Here is a 15,426-nt window from a genome sequence, read left to right as displayed (position 1 = left end):
AAGAAGTGAATGTCTATATAAGAGCAAAACATTCATACTATAGTTACTATACTATAGATAGTGTTTTTTTACATGCAATTATACCTGATTTGTTTTCCTTGGTTGATATTTATGACACAGACTGGCTCTTATATCCTTAAACAACAAAAGTGTCATCTAGTTTCATGAGTCATATCATGCCTTGACCAGCACTAAAAATGAAACCCTTAAACTAGCTCAAGTTGTTTTGCAAAGACACAACAAAAGAAAGAGATTTAAAAATGTGTTTGTTATTACAATGGAGAGTTTTTATTCTAATGAAATCAAATGACAGATTTTCACTTCATTTTTTCTGCTAATTCCCATCAACAAACCAAATATTATCTCAACATACATGGGGCTTAAAAGAATTCCACTATATAGGGATATGTAATTAAATACTACACAAAATGTCCACATTATTCCACATTTTAGAGTGCTGTAGAATTCTCAAATTATAGAAAATTCTAACCAGCTGTCACTTAAAAATTGAATGTGCTCAGTGGTTGGAATGATCACCTGTGGAAAACAAAAGGTTGCTGTTATGAACAATGACTAAGTTTCTAACTTAATTTTTTTATGGTTAACTTTTGACATGCAGGAGAACATGACAGATCGTATATAAAGTATAAAATGAAACGGACGAAACCTGAGAATAAAACATTACATCTATTTCTAAAGATTAAAAAAATTATATAAAAATCAAAAACTGTGTGTTAACTATTACAAACAGTAATGTGCAAACTTGGGGACATCTGGCAGCTGTGACATTATAGAGAACTCTATAATTGAGGTGAGAAAAAAAACGGATAAAATGTACAGATTAAAATAAATTGAAATTTTTTCTCAGAACTTTTTTCACTAATCTAAAAAAAGGTTGTACGTAGTCATTTGATGAGGAAATTTCACTTAATGTAAGCGGTGTTCTGACAATGCTAGCTTATTCAGTTTAATATGTACAACAAAATATTTACTCATACTTATAGCAAATACTAATATACTTTCACATTTCCGTTCAAATGTGCTGATGTTTTCTTCCTTAAGCCAGAATCCGTTTTTGTCTTCACTGCAAATAAAAGACAGAATTTAGCTAATTATATAACACTGACATATATTATTTATAGAATATATATTATATTAGAGACTTGTAGAGAAATATGACACTTACTGTTAGGGCGTTTGTATGGGTTACTTTCAGTTCTGTGCCTAAACATGTCTTCACCTCCTTTAAGGAGGGCAATTTTAACTCTTGTCTTTGGTGTCTGTGGTTCTTGCTGCTCCATTTCTGTGCACATTTTTGCACAAATTTCAGGGTTTTGCTATATAATTCTGACAGGAAAATAAAAGGACAATGAGAAGAGTAAATGATCACCAAACACTTAAAAAAAACTTGCTTAAGAGTCTCTTTACTCAGTATGATACATTAAACCAATGTAAACTGCAACTCAAATTATGCTGCATTTGAAGAAAAAAGAAAAAATATACTTACAGTGCTGTGAAATAGTCAAAAGTTTCTGGTGCTCACAAGTTTGGTAAAATGGAGTCAGGAATCTTCCTTTCTCCCTCCTATATTCCTACAGTGACGTCCTACAGTCCTACTGAACCTATATCAGCATAAAAGACTCTAAAAATCCAAGTTAAAAGTCTATATTAAATGAATGCCACAGTGTTGTGGGTTAAACAGTGGGTTAATAAACCCATTATAAGGTCTTAATAAAGCATGTGTTACTGTTATAGATTAAAAAATAATGATAATATTAATTATGCTTAGAAGGGTCTGATATATTTCCGTTCCAAAGATCACATTGTATTGGAAAGCTGGATGTGTACTCAAATGTTTAGCCTTTTGTTATTGTTTATTTAAGGAGTTTGTCTGTTTTTGTTTTATTTAGCTTTACCATTACACTCGAAGAAAAAATAATTATCATTATAAAAGTCATTATAAGGTCCGGTATGAATTAACTCATTAAGTATTTGGGTTTGGATGTTAACCAGGAATATTTAGTGATTAGTTTAAATAGGTTAGCATAACAAGTACCAATATAAGTATATTATACAATATAAATATATATTGTTACTTATTTTTATATATAATATAAAAATAACTAACAATAGCTGTTGCATGCATGTAAATATATTAGTAACATATTACTGTAGAAATTTAATGTAAATATACTCATGTAAGAATTTTATCTTTTATTATATCCACATCTCCAATCCATGTAAGGTTATCCAATATCCACCACTTTGGGTCAGATGAACCCAACTACGTGACCCAGATGTAAATACGTTCAGTATAGAACCACTGTGTCAAGCTGAATGTTTATTATGCTTTGTTTTGGTAACAGCATTTATGAAGGATATACAGCATTTTTTCTTCATTTCTCATGCAGCACTCCAGTCAAACGTCCATACAGCATATTTATGATCTTATATGTTACATAATACATTTTTTTTCATTACTGTACAACATTATACACTGTATAAAAAAAGGTCAATCTCCAGCTTAAAGAGTCCATAAAGGGGCATATTATCTCTGTACTGTCTCTAAAACGTTGATTGATGCATAACTAAAGATAATTCCATCTTTCCACTCCAGGTAAAAGTTTTACTTTTATGCTAATCAAAGTTTCTACCAAGCACCATTGAACTGATCATCTTAAGAGAAATGGATTAGCATGAAACAGCAACATGTACAGCCACTAGTCGTTTCCTGTAAAGGCCTTTGGTTGGGTCACAGTGTTGTCGATGGTTAAGGGCAGTGATGATTATTAAAGTCAGACTCTTTCCCACTGTCCATGCTCCGATCGCTGGAAGATCTGCGGCTGGCCTCCAGGAAACAGAACATCGGCGTTCGGGTGTTCCAGCAGGAAGCGGATTGTAGACTTCATGTGTTGGACAAAATGAGGTGGCTCTGCATAAGGCGATGTGGACAGGTACTGTTTGATAGAGAGATCATAATGTAAAAGTGAGATTTTAAAAAATTAGGTACAGAATAATCAATACATTAAAATTTTGTAGTTACCTGCAATCGGATAAGCGGTAGAAAATGAGTGAGAGTGATGAGAGTGAGTTACCTGCAAAATTATTTCATCATCTTCATCCAACCAGAAGGCAATGTCTGTATTCACTGGCCATCTGCATGGCCCAATCTTCACCTGCCCTTTACTACTGTCATATACCTCGACTATCTGGTAAAATTCAATTACAATTTCAAATACAAGTGTCATTTCAACTAATATGATTGTAAATATTATATACATCACAATGATTTCAATTATATACACTACAGAATGGAAAAAATATAACAACATGGTATTCATCTTTGGCTCATTTATAAATTATTTAGTATAATTATGTATAAATATTGATTTTTTTTTTCCCCATAGGAAAATCTGAACAAAAACAAACGAATAAAACCTGTTGTATTTACAAAAGTTACAGTAATGCTTTTTTTTGGGCACTTGCATGAATTTAAACAAGCTATAAAATCACTGAACACACACAATATTTATATTTACTGACTGAAAACAAATGAAAACACACCAAACAGTGAAAGCGAAATGCGCTAAATATTCCATTCCAGCAGTGCAGTTCAGCCATTACAGAATTTTAGCTCCAAGATACACACACTAACTCATTCTTCTTTAAAAGGGAATCATTACTTTTGTTGTAATTAAATAGCTTGACTTATTTTTATTCATTTGCAATTTTGTTAAACTGATTTATTTAATTAATTCAGTAATTAGAATTAAACCATGGCAAAAAATTAAATTACGTGTAGTTATAAATAAATAGTCTATTCAAGCTTAGCAATTTAATCCATATAGAAACTTACAGACACTCATCTTCTCAGTCGCCATTTATACAATTTAATGTCAAGCATTTAGGGTTTATTTTAGTGCGTCATTATAAGTAAATTTACCTAAAGTTTTTGTAATCAATGAAGCAAACAATCAATTAACTAATTAATATCAACCTCAGGATCCCTTGGAGGAACATTTTTTTCTGTTACCTGTCCACCTGTGAAGCTACGTGCAGACCTCAAGTCCTCAGCAGGTCCTTTGTGTGGAAATGTGGCTGGGAAAACCTCACCGGTTTTAACGTTTACACCTCACAAGCACACACACACACACACACACACACACACACACACACACACTTACTGTGCTATGCAGTACATTACAAGATTATGCTAAAATGTCAATATTAATCTGTTACCTATTCCGTAGATAACTGGTCTGTGAATCCCGTCTTTTACAACGTCATTCATATCTATAAATCAGAGCAACAGTAGTTCAATAAGCATCAGTGTGATGAGTGGTGATAAAAAAATCTTATGCAAGCTTGTACATGTGCTTACAAATTACCAGTAATGCAGCAAGTTTCTAGGTGGATTTCTTCCTTTTGTTTCTGAAACGCAGCTGCAAAATAAAAACACTCAATCCATACAGACCCACACAGATATTTAAAAGCTTTTTAACAGAATTTTAAATACTGTAGGTAAGCTCTGATTTGCAGTGTTCTTCATACCCAAAATTTCACGGCTCAGTTTATGTGATGTCTTGTTGTCGTCATCAAACCCACCAACAAGATGAAGCTCTAACCTGAAAAAAAAAAAATGTATATGTATATTGCTTTAAATAACGAACCATGTCATTGAGCATAACAAATAAATATGTTGTGTTTTTACAAAAAGAAAGCTACAGGTCTCACCTGCCTGCTTTAGCTGGGTTGCTTAATGCCATGACAGCATTAAGTAAGAGAGGAACTTCAGACCACGTGCTCGAGCCGTCCAGGTGAGCCAGACAGGTTGCTCCGTTTCCTTTAAAGAGGGAGTAAAGAAATAATCTACTGCCACAAAGACAAGACAAAACAAAAGGGAGTACAGATGCCCATTTTTACCTGTATGGCGCAGGACTAGTAAGTGACACGTTGTTGCATCATCAGAGCCTATAACTGAAACAGAGCCTGCAGAAAGATCCAATTTAGTGTTATACGGTTAGTTAAATATCAGTAATGTTGGTCTAGGCATCTCAGTATTATAGAACAGCTGACCTAAAGAATGATTTTGCACTTTAACTGAGATAAAATAAAGAGTGTAGCTTGGAAGTAAAAAAAAGTCTTACACTAAATTATTTCTGCAAATATCTGCATAAAACCACTTTTTTGTCACAATGTGTAGAACTGTAATCTGTATAAGTGGGGCTAAAGCATTCTAAAATCCTTCGATCTCCGACATTATCTAGTGCAGTATTATAAAGTATCATTTTTCAGTACTTTGTCCAACCCTGGTCTTTGACTTCAGCAGTTTCTCATGGGACTATTTGATTGTTATGAGGTTCCCCCTTTTACTTCTTAATAACTTTGTAGACCATCACACACAAACACATGCGGTTTTCTGAAGGTTTTTTGAACCGCTTGCCATGGTCACAGGGAGCTTGGAGCCTATACCAGGGCACAAGACACCAGGGCACAAGACACCAGGGCACCAGGGTGCCGGGGCACAAGACACCATGCCGCCAGGGCACCAGGGCACAAGACCCCAGGGCACAAGACACCAGGGCGCCAAGGCCACAAGACACCAGAGCACAAGACAAAAGGGCACCATGGCTCAAGACACCAGGGCACCAAGGGCACAAGACACCAGGGCGCCAAGGGCACAAGACACCAGGGCACAAGACACCAGGGCACAAGACACCAGGGCACAAGACAGGCTATTTCTTGAACAGGGTAACAGTCCATCACAGGATTTATCTATTTACACACAATTTATAGATGGCAAACTGCCAGCAATGTGTTTTGACTAGGGGACCCGAGTGCCCATAGTAAACCCCCTAAGAACAGGGATAACATACAAACTCCACACTAGTATAAACTAGATTTGTAAAGTTCGTCACAACAAACTTTGATGTTGGCTTTGATGAAGCATGTATTCGCAAAGGCCGGTGCTTTATGGAGGCGAGTGGACATAAGGGACAGTTTTATTTTTAGAAGCAAGTGGACAGAAAGCTAGGGTGCCAAAACATTTGGAGGCAAGTGGAGACAAGCATGTGACATTATCTGAATACTCTTGAGGAAGTTTCCCTCATTGTTCTGAGTGTTTTGATATGTCACATGTCCATGTTGTGCTAATTTTTGATTTTGGGGGCGGTGCTGTGGCACAACCGGAAGGCCAGTCGGTACATGTAAAAGTTTGTTCAGAGTATGGCACAACCGGAAGGCCAGTCGGTACATGTAAAAGTTTGTTCAGAGTATCACCCTAAAGGAGCTGGCCGAGTTTGGTGTAGATAGTTCGAAACCTTGCCGAGTTATAAACCTCCAAAGTTTATAATGGGAGTCTATGGGGGAAAAAGGCCACTTTGAGACCCGGTACCAGAAGTACCGGAACTCGGATCGCTTATAAAAGTAATAGCAACAAACTTCAGACCAGGGTCTACGACATAACCGAATTTGGTGCATATGGATCGAAAGCCCTAGGAGGAGTTACTCTTGATAAATTTCTGTCTAAGCTTAAATAGGAAAACAGAATGTTGGCTTCTACAAAGCCAACATAATAATGCAGAAGTAAATATACATGAAGGTCCATTATGACTCACCGTCTGTCGGCGTTGTGGCTGCAAATTCACGCTGTTGTACATAGAGGAGACACTCGGGATCCACTGTCACAAGCGGTTTGGAGCGAAATGTTTTGGCGTTGTCCTTAAAAAAAAAAACCTCAGATATCAGTTTTACTGCATAGTAACTAAGTGTAATGTTCACAGGCCTGCAATAACACTTACCCTTAAATGGGAATATTTGGAGAACAATTCAGCAGTTGATATTACATGGTCGACTCGTTTGTTTTGAATCAGGAGTGGCATTTTGTCTCTAATATCTAATATCAAGTCTTTATTCTGTGATGTTTGTCTGCCAGTCAGCCACATGCACTTCCTGTATTTACACCCAACGTTCAGCGGCTGCGCTCCAATCCTAGCACGTGTGTTAACGAGTGCCCTTGGCACGTGCTGCACACTTCATCCTGACTTTTTACCAGTGTGTTTGAAACACAGCCACGCGTCCTGATGACTCCGGGATCAATCGTGTCCCTTCAAACGTAGGCAAATTAGAATTATACCTATTTAATCCTCTAGCAGCAGGGTTTTCTTTACTAATAAATAAATAAATAAATAAATAAATAAATAATACACACTAAAAACAACTAATACATACACGCAAATAATTCTTAATTAAAACACGTTCAGAAATTTCAGTGGTCTGATTAACCTACAAGAAAGACAAACCAACACAGATAAATATCGCATATTAAAATTAGGACTGTGTTTGTGCTAAACCAAAACGCATTTTTGTTAGACCTGGCAACCATGGACCCAGCGCTATAATGGGTAGTGTATGTAGGAGGAGAGGGAGCTCAGGGCCTGCATACAAACTAGTCGCTCTTAGGATCATTCATCCACAACAACAACAACAACATTTGCTAAGGTTTTATTTTTAAATTACTTTAGCACTTTAGCACAGGTGTGGCATAAAAACTGCTCGTTCATATTTTAGGTCTTTTTTTTTTTGCCTGCAGTTTGCGGTGGGTTTAAATCCAGCAACGTTAGTTGTTAAGCTAGCAAAACAAACAAACAAGAAAACTCGAGTTTTCAGTTTAAACACGTTCTAAAAAACGTCTATAAGGTAATAAATCGAGTTTTCCTAGAATACAGGAAGAATTTATCTTCAAGTGCGTGCTCAAAGGTACAAAATGTCATCGTATATGCTACTTTGTTTTGCTTTAGCTAAAGTAGCTAGTTAAGCTAACGTTAAGCAGAAAGTACTTAGTTAGATAACGTTAAGCAAAGGGTATTTTACAGTTTATTTCTTAAACATTAGTTTGCAAATTGTACGACTTAACGATTTGCATTTAACCATAAAATCACAATTTTACAGTAAAAGAAAAGCTTACATTAAGTAAACAACATACAAATATGAGAGGAAGCTCATCATACGGAGACAGAGACCGAGACAGAGACCGTGGACGGGACAGAGGGTGAGACTTTGCACTTTATTATTAGTTGTTGTTGTTTTTTTTTAATATTCGTTGAACATTCTTGAAGCAATTCAGTATTATTGTCTTGTTTTGTTCCTCTATAACAGTTCCCACCTCTGTTATGATGCAAGTAGTCACCTAAACCTAAAAGCTAATCCTGATTTAATTCTGAAACATATTATACATTAACCCTGTAATTACCAAACCACATAGTCAAGGAATGCCATTGCAGGAAGGTGGTAAATGATTTGCTTTGTTTGTTTCCCCCCCTCCAGGACACGCTTTGGGTCCAGCCGTGGAGGTCCACCACCTCCTAAGAAGTTTGGGAACCCTGGAGACCGACTCAGGAAGAAGAAATGGGACCTAGGTGAGCTGCCAAAGTTTGAGAAAAACTTCTACAGCGAGCACCCAGAGATCCAGCGCATGAGTCAGGTGAAAAATGGCAAAATGGCCCTTCTGATTTACTTAACTTACTGATTTTGGCTTTGAGGCAATTCCCACTCGCAGTCTTTATGCTCTCTTTGCTACTACCTTTGGTAATGCTATCTAGTGTGTAAGAGGTTGAACCTGTAATGAATATTATCACAAAGTTCATATTAGCAATGTGTCCAACTGTTCTTTACTCCTATTTATATTACAGTATGAGGTAGAAGAGTTTCGCAGAAAGAAAGAGATCACTGTCAGGGGTTCTGGGTGCCCAAAGCCAGTGCCAAACTTCCACCAGGCACAGTTTCCTCGTGAGTATCTCACCATTACAGACACTTGCAGATATCACAGGGAAATTCATATGCTTACCACACAAGCATCAAGTTCATAATATTGATCACGGACGGCTTTCACTAAATGTGCGTGCAGTGGAAATCTATAAAATTTAAAACGAATTTGCAAACTGAGAATGTTCTTGGGCTTCGAGCAACAGATCCGCAAAAGTGTAGATCAGATTTGGGTAAGCCACAAATTTAAAATGTTATTAAAAGAGAGTGCACCACCACCACCTTATTTATTTTATTTTAATTTAATTTACTCTCTCACTCACTCACTCATTTTCTACCGCTTATCCGAACTACCTCGGGTCACGGGGAGCCTGTGCCTATCTCAGGCGTCATCGGGCATCAAGGCAGGATACACCCTGGATGGAGTGCCAACCCATCACAGGGCACACACACACTTTCATTCACTCAAGCAATCACACACTACAGACAATTTTCCAGAGATACCAATCAACCTACCATGCATGTCTTTGGACCGGAGGAGGAAACCGGAGTACCCGGAGGAAACCGCCGAGGCACAGGGAGAACATGCAAACTCCACACACACAAGGTGGAGGCGGGAATCGAACCCCCAACTCTGGAGGTGTGAGGTGAACGTGCTAACCACTAAGCCACCGTGCCCCCCTTAATTTAATTTAATGTAAATTTATTTATTTATTTATTTATTTATTTATTATAAATATGAATATTAGCTAGTTATTAAGACTTAAGTCATTATGACTTACATTATGAGTTAAAATATGAGGAAATGTAATTTCACATGATCAAGAATCTATAAAATTTGAAACAAATTTGCAAAATGGGAATGGTTTTGTGTATTGTAGAGTATGTGATGGATGTACTGCTGCAGCAGAATTTCAAGGAGCCCACAGCCATTCAAGCACAGGGCTTCCCATTGGCCCTCAGTGGCAGGGACATGGTGGGAATTGCACAGACTGGATCCGGCAAAACACTTGCTGTAAGTACCTGCTCCTTCACTGCAAGCTGGAGAGAAAACAGACAAGAGTCATCTTTATTCTACTACTTTTGACTTTTCCCGTTAGGGGTCGCCACAGTGAATCAACTGTTTCCACCTAACTCTATCAAGCCAAGAGTGCATGAGACAATAGCAATGACTAAGTGCATGAAAATGATTTGAGCCCAGAATATCCAGACTGTTTGTATTATGTCAAAGTAATTGAATGACTACTCCTCTCTCCCACAGTATCTGCTTCCAGCCATTGTGCACATCAACCACCAACCGTACCTAGAGAGGGGAGATGGACCTATTGTAAGTGTTTCTGTTTATTTTAATAAACTCTGCTTGCATTTATCTATCATTAGCATTGTCTCTTACTATTTATAGTTATTACTTATTCTGACTCTTTCAATGTTTACTGTTGGTAGATTGATGGTGTTATTTACCTTGATTCAGACTAGAATAGCTCCCAAATTTGTTTCTGAATTCCCCCCTGTTCTCTTCAGTGTCTAGTTCTAGCTCCAACACGTGAACTGGCACAACAGGTGCAGCAGGTGGCGTATGAATACGGCAAGACCTCCCGAATCAAGAGCACCTGTGTGTATGGCGGAGCCCCTAAAGGTCCACAGATCAGAGACTTGGAGAGAGGTGCGCACAGATACCTGCAAAGACATTAGACAATATGTTGATCACTGAGGTACAGGACGCGGTCTTGTACGTTATAGTTTGATTTAGAATTTACCCTAACTATTGTTTCCTGCAGGTGTTGAAATTTGCATTGCAACACCTGGTCGTCTGATCGACTTCCTGGAGGCAGGGAAGACGAACCTGCGTAGATGCACCTACCTTGTCCTGGACGAGGCAGACCGCATGCTGGACATGGGCTTCGAGCCACAGATCCGCAAAATCGTAGATCAGATTCGGGTAAGCCACATATTTCAAATGTTATTAAAGAGAGTGAACCACCATTATTTATTTATTTATTTATTTTATAAATATACACGAGTAGCTAGTTATTAAGACAGCAAGGATTTCAGATATATGAGAAATGAATCTGCTTCTTGCTACACATATTTTTTCAGGGTTTCCACGGGGTCATAAAAAGTCATAAATTTAACAATAAGAATTTAAGGCCATAAAAAGACATAAAAACGTCCGGATTTTCCATACAAGGTCATAAAAAACATTTAGCCACTTCTTAAATTGATATGCTCGTCCATTAATTTGTTCTTCAATCAAAATGCGCTCGCGGCGGCAATGGCATTCATTTGTTTCGCCTGTTGTAGTTCTGTATGAGGAATCTGGGTGGTATCACACTGGTATCACAGCGTTCCAGAACTACAAGGTCCATGCGGCAGCATACAGACTTGTCGGAAGGACTTTCACAGAAACCCGTGCAAACTCCGAACATACTGTATCATACTGAGTCACTGCTTAGTTTAATTGAAATCATCCTGGCTATCACAATGGGAAAATGTACCTTTAACGATCTGTGGCTCGAAGACGGTGCGTTTAGTAGCTGGCTCAAGCCCGTCGCTAACAATCGGTATCAAGCCTATTGCACTCTGTGTAAGAAGACGTTGGAGCTGTCTAGTTTAGGCATAAAAGCCTTGAAGTCGCATGCAAAGTCGGAAAAGCATATCTATCGTTGCTGTAAAAGGCCTGCAGTGGGTGCAGGTGATCCGTCACTCTTTAAATAATAAAACTTGTTAGTTTCAATGAAAGTCAATAATAAAGACTTTTGAAAGGAATTTTAATGACTGTTATTATATTTATATGAAGTTATTTATCGTAATTCGTGTAGGTCATAAATTCAAATCATAATGGTCATAAAAAGGTCTTAAAAAGTCTTAAATTTGACTGATTAAACCCTGCAGAAACCCTGTTTTTACAAGGTTCTAAAGGTTAAACATAAGAAGGAAATGATCTAGAATCAGATTTCATTAGGATTTTGTACGGTGGCCGGGAAGTGCAAAACAAATTAACAAAAACCAAACCAAATTAACAAAACCCAAACCAAATTAACAAAACCCAAACCAAATTAACAAAACCCAAACCAAATGAACAAATTCGAAAACACAACGACAAGTCAGACAACCCAGAAACGGTAGTGTATCGTTTTTTGAATGGAAACTTACCGATCATTGGACAAGACACCTGTCACTCAAGATATACAGGTATGGAATCTTATGTGTAATGTGTAAAGTTCTCCGTTTAAATAAAGTTCTCCGTTCAAGAAAATAACAGAATTAATCCACAGTAATCCATTCCATCCATCCATCCATTCCAACTTTTCCCTGTGGCAGACTGTTGAACTTCATGTATACTTTGAGTGACAGGTGTCTTGTCCAATCACAAACTATACCAACCGCTTCCGGGTTGTCTGAAATGTCGTTGTGTTTTCTGATTTGTTCATTTGTTTTCTGATTTGTTCATTTGTTTTCTGATTTGTTAATGTGTTTCATGCACCGATTCAGACAACCCGGAAGCGGTAGGTATAGTTTATGAATGGAAACTTACCGATCATTGGATAAGACGACTGTCATTAAAGATATAAAGGTGAATGAAAGGTGTCTCGTCCGATGATGGTAAGTTTCCATTAACAAATTATACCAACCGCTTCCGGGTTGTCTGACTTGTTAATGTGTTTTCGGTTTTGTTAATTTGGTTTGGGTTTTGTTAATTTGGTTTGGGTTTTGTTAATGTGTTTTCGGTTTTGTTAATGTGTTTTCGGTTTTGTTAATGTGTTTTCGGTTTTGTTAATGTGTTTTCGGTTTTGTTAATGTGTTTTCGGTTTTGTTAATTTGGTTTGGGTTTTGTTAATTTGTTTTGCACTTCCCGGCCACCGTAATTTTGTGTACAATGTATACGATTTAAAAGAAAATTAGAAACATTAAAATTAAGAATATTAAATATGCTCTCATTACAAATGCTGTAGTTGTGAACCTGCTCTTTAATATTACATTTGTCATGTCATTATTTAGCATTTTTTCCTTTTCACTGCTGTTCTGGGTTTGTTAATAATTTATTAATAGCATGATCTTGTGACTTTTACTGGGTTTTACTCTGAAAATCAGAAACCCTTGTAATGGTGAAATCTCTGTAATGGTGAGTAATTTCTAATAAATAAGGGTGCATAGAGATGTGCTTTTGCCGGCTGACTATTGAACAGTCTGTCTCTGTGTTTGACTACCTTTTACAGCCGGACAGGCAGACATTGATGTGGAGTGCTACCTGGCCCAAAGAGGTGCGTCAGCTGGCGGAAGACTTTCTTCATGACTACATCCAAATCAATATAGGGGCCCTGGAGCTCAGCGCCAACCACAACATCCTGCAGATTGTGGACGTTTGCCTGGAGAACGAAAAAGACAATAAGTGAGAAGTGTTAATTTGACTGAGTTACATATTTTACTGAACTCACTCAGAACTTTATTACAAGCACTATACTAATACTGGATTCCACAAAAAAATTCTTTGATATTCTGCTCAATTCCGTGTTGACAAGAATGCATCATGTAATTCCTGCAGACTTTTCAGGTGTACTTTTGTTTGTTTTTTTTAAATCCCAAAGATGTTCTATTGGGTTCAGATTGGAACCCAAACTGGAAATGCCACTGAAGAAATTGTCATGCTGAACTTTTGATGAACTTTTACTATGTGACATGGTCCATTCATGCTGGAAGCTGCCGTTACCAGATGGGTAAATTGTGGCCAAGATGGAATGCACATGCTTGACAACAATACTCACAATAACGGCACTGTTATTGCACATGATCATGTTATGCTCTCAGTGACAACTCGTTATAAACTATTACGGGTCACCTGAATGAGATTTGGGTCCGTCCTTATGAGGTCAGACTCAGAGTGGGAGGAAAAACATCAAAATCCAAACAGGAATTAAATGAGAGTGCCTCTCTTTTAAAATAAATTGTCTAAAAAGGTTTATATCCTCTGAAGGCACGTTTTAAATTAATTACATATAATACAATATGTGCAGCTTTTGTGGGCATACACAAGAATATGTTTTCCAAAAAAAAATTGTAAGCAAATTTAGCAGTTCCCTGTTTTTTTGTTTTGCTTTATTTACAAAGGGCTACAGTGTTTAACAAAATCCCATAATTTGGCTGTGAATTCCAGGAAAGTGCAGACTCTGTCAGTTGAGGACCGTGTTGAGGAAGACACAAACTGAATGTTACTCCCATCCCGAATGCGAATCTAATTTTATCCTGTCTCTTTCTTCACAGGCTGATTCAGCTGATGGAGGAAATAATGGCAGAGAAGGAGAACAAGACCATCATTTTCGTTGAGACGAAGAAACGATGTGATGAGCTGACTCGCAGGATGAGGAGAGATGGGTAAGATTAGGCTAGCAAAGCAGACTAACACCCAAATTGTTATTTATCTGTCATACCGTATTCAATTGCATTATAATAATGGGAACGGGGGCCAAAAAACTCACACACACACAGAAATCGTCTCTTACAATACTAGCTGTTCACTTTCTGTCTGTGTAGATGGCCGGCAATGTGCATTCACGGTGATAAAAGTCAGCCGGAGAGAGACTGGGTCCTTTCAGGTAATGATTTAAGGAATCTTTAGCATGTCTTATTCTCCAGTGCAGTATTAGAGCTGTGAAATCAGATGCATTGACAAAAATACACTGAACCAAAACAGGAACCTAGATTTCCGAGTTTGTGAAAAGGTCTAACATGGATGCCTGCATAATTAAAGCTCTCAGTATATATGAGGAAATAATTAAAGGCTGTACATGAGTATGACTGATTGGGGATGTAATATTAAAGCTTTCTTCTCGTTTTTAGAGTTCCGCAGTGGTAAAGCTCCTATCCTTATAGCTACTGATGTTGCCTCACGTGGACTGGGTATGTGCTTAATTAGAGGGAGATATTTACACAATATTTACAATACATGCATACACAAATTCCCTACATTTTATAATGAAATCCAACACAACAGTATTGTAGATTTATTTGAGATGTTATGATCTTTTATTTTCTTCCGATTTGAGATATAAATCTTTCCTTTACCCCTTCCTGTGTCTGAAAAATTCCCCCCAGGAACTATTCTGAAGCCTTCTTTGTGCCTCTGATATGGTTATTTTTTTATCACCGGTCTCTTTGTCAACTAGAACATTTCTCCACCTTTCTCCCTCTTCTTGTTTTCCAGTCCCTAACACTTTAATGTGCACTGTCTAGTTTGTGTCCTTTTATGCTCCTTCCCAGTTGTGCCATTTTTTTTTTTTTAAAAACTGGCAGTCAGTAAATTCAGATGTCCAGGAGCCTTGTGGAAGACCATGATAGCTGGAGTATTCTTTAGCTTACAACCCTCAAGCCATCATTTACACAATAAGCCTCACTGTCTGTTTCTTGTTACTGCTGTTTAAAAAAAAAAAACAACAACCAATCGTTCTTCAAAAACGGGGCTCGCTGGCTCACTGTTGACCCTAATATGGACCTGGGGGAGATGTTAGGCTTCCTTTGTCTTCCCTGGGTCTTAATACCAGTCTCCTTCTTGACCTATGTCCAAATATCCTGTGAAGTAACAAAGGTCAAGTCCAAATGCTGCAGATGAACAATGGTTTGTTTTCTAGACTTTTTCCTATTGACTGTGAGAGTCCTGAGTTTTGAATC

The 15,426-nt window shown here is 37.5% G+C and overlaps 2 protein-coding genes and 1 long non-coding RNA gene across 7 annotated transcripts in view; 1 reads left to right on the top strand and 2 right to left on the bottom strand.

Moving 5' to 3' along the window:
* LOC132844855 (probable ATP-dependent RNA helicase DDX17) overlaps positions 1-15,426 on the top strand; it is a 146,957-nt gene that overhangs the window by 127,759 nt on the left and 3,772 nt on the right. Inside the window, exons 1-12 of one of the 5 annotated variants that reach the window (XM_060868694.1) lie at positions 7,405-7,744; positions 7,951-8,050; positions 8,326-8,482; positions 8,691-8,787; positions 9,645-9,778; positions 10,025-10,090; positions 10,285-10,426; positions 10,542-10,702; positions 12,981-13,153; positions 14,023-14,133; positions 14,293-14,354; positions 14,599-14,658. In XM_060868694.1, the coding sequence (XP_060724677.1) occupies positions 7,989-8,050; positions 8,326-8,482; positions 8,691-8,787; positions 9,645-9,778; positions 10,025-10,090; positions 10,285-10,426; positions 10,542-10,702; positions 12,981-13,153; positions 14,023-14,133; positions 14,293-14,354; positions 14,599-14,658 (1,225 nt within the window). In that variant the 5' untranslated portion in view covers positions 7,405-7,744; positions 7,951-7,988. Of the gene's footprint in view, positions 1-7,404; positions 8,051-8,325; positions 8,483-8,690; positions 8,788-9,644; positions 9,779-10,024; positions 10,091-10,284; positions 10,427-10,541; positions 10,703-12,980; positions 13,154-14,022; positions 14,134-14,292; positions 14,355-14,598; positions 14,659-15,426 lie in introns of those variants that run through there. The other 4 variants (XM_060868693.1, XM_060868695.1, XM_060868696.1 and 1 more) reach the window with 4 other exon arrangements.
* LOC132844872 (uncharacterized) lies at positions 266-1,592 on the bottom strand. The gene is made up of 3 exons (XR_009648378.1): positions 1,508-1,592; positions 1,187-1,347; positions 266-1,084 (listed from the first exon to the last, which is right to left on the bottom strand). It is a non-coding gene; the product is annotated as an uncharacterized LOC132844872 (long non-coding RNA).
* ntan1 (N-terminal asparagine amidase) lies at positions 2,329-7,097 on the bottom strand. Its single transcript, XM_060868730.1, has 10 exons — positions 6,801-7,097; positions 6,618-6,720; positions 4,924-4,989; positions 4,735-4,843; positions 4,552-4,625; positions 4,389-4,442; positions 4,240-4,293; positions 4,034-4,131; positions 3,096-3,209; positions 2,329-2,957 (listed from the first exon to the last, which is right to left on the bottom strand). Exons 1-10 carry the CDS (start codon positions 6,942-6,944, stop codon positions 2,796-2,798), a joined length of 978 nt encoding a protein of 325 aa, XP_060724713.1. The 5' UTR covers positions 6,945-7,097; the 3' UTR covers positions 2,329-2,795.

This window comes from Tachysurus vachellii, chromosome 4 (assembly GCF_030014155.1).
Source record: "Tachysurus vachellii isolate PV-2020 chromosome 4, HZAU_Pvac_v1, whole genome shotgun sequence".
Taxonomy (NCBI): domain Eukaryota; kingdom Metazoa; phylum Chordata; class Actinopteri; order Siluriformes; family Bagridae; genus Tachysurus; species Tachysurus vachellii.
The sequence above is the reverse complement of the archived record's forward strand: the minus strand, read 5'-3'. Positions and strand labels throughout refer to the sequence as shown.

What these genes read in the sequence shown, in the direction of transcription:
- ntan1 (XM_060868730.1), bottom strand. Translation starts at nt 6,944, where the DNA reads ATGTGGCTGACTGGCAGACAAACATCACAGAATAAAGACTTGATATTA. An exon ending in CCAAATATTCCCATTTAAGG is followed by an intron (nt 6,721 to 6,800) that starts GTAAGTGTTATT and finishes TTTTTTTTTAAG; the next exon opens with GACAACGCCAAAACATTTCG. An exon ending in ACCAGTTATCTACGGAATAG is followed by an intron (nt 4,132 to 4,239) that starts GTAACAGATTAA and finishes TGTGCTTGTGAG; the next exon opens with GTGTAAACGTTAAAACCGGT.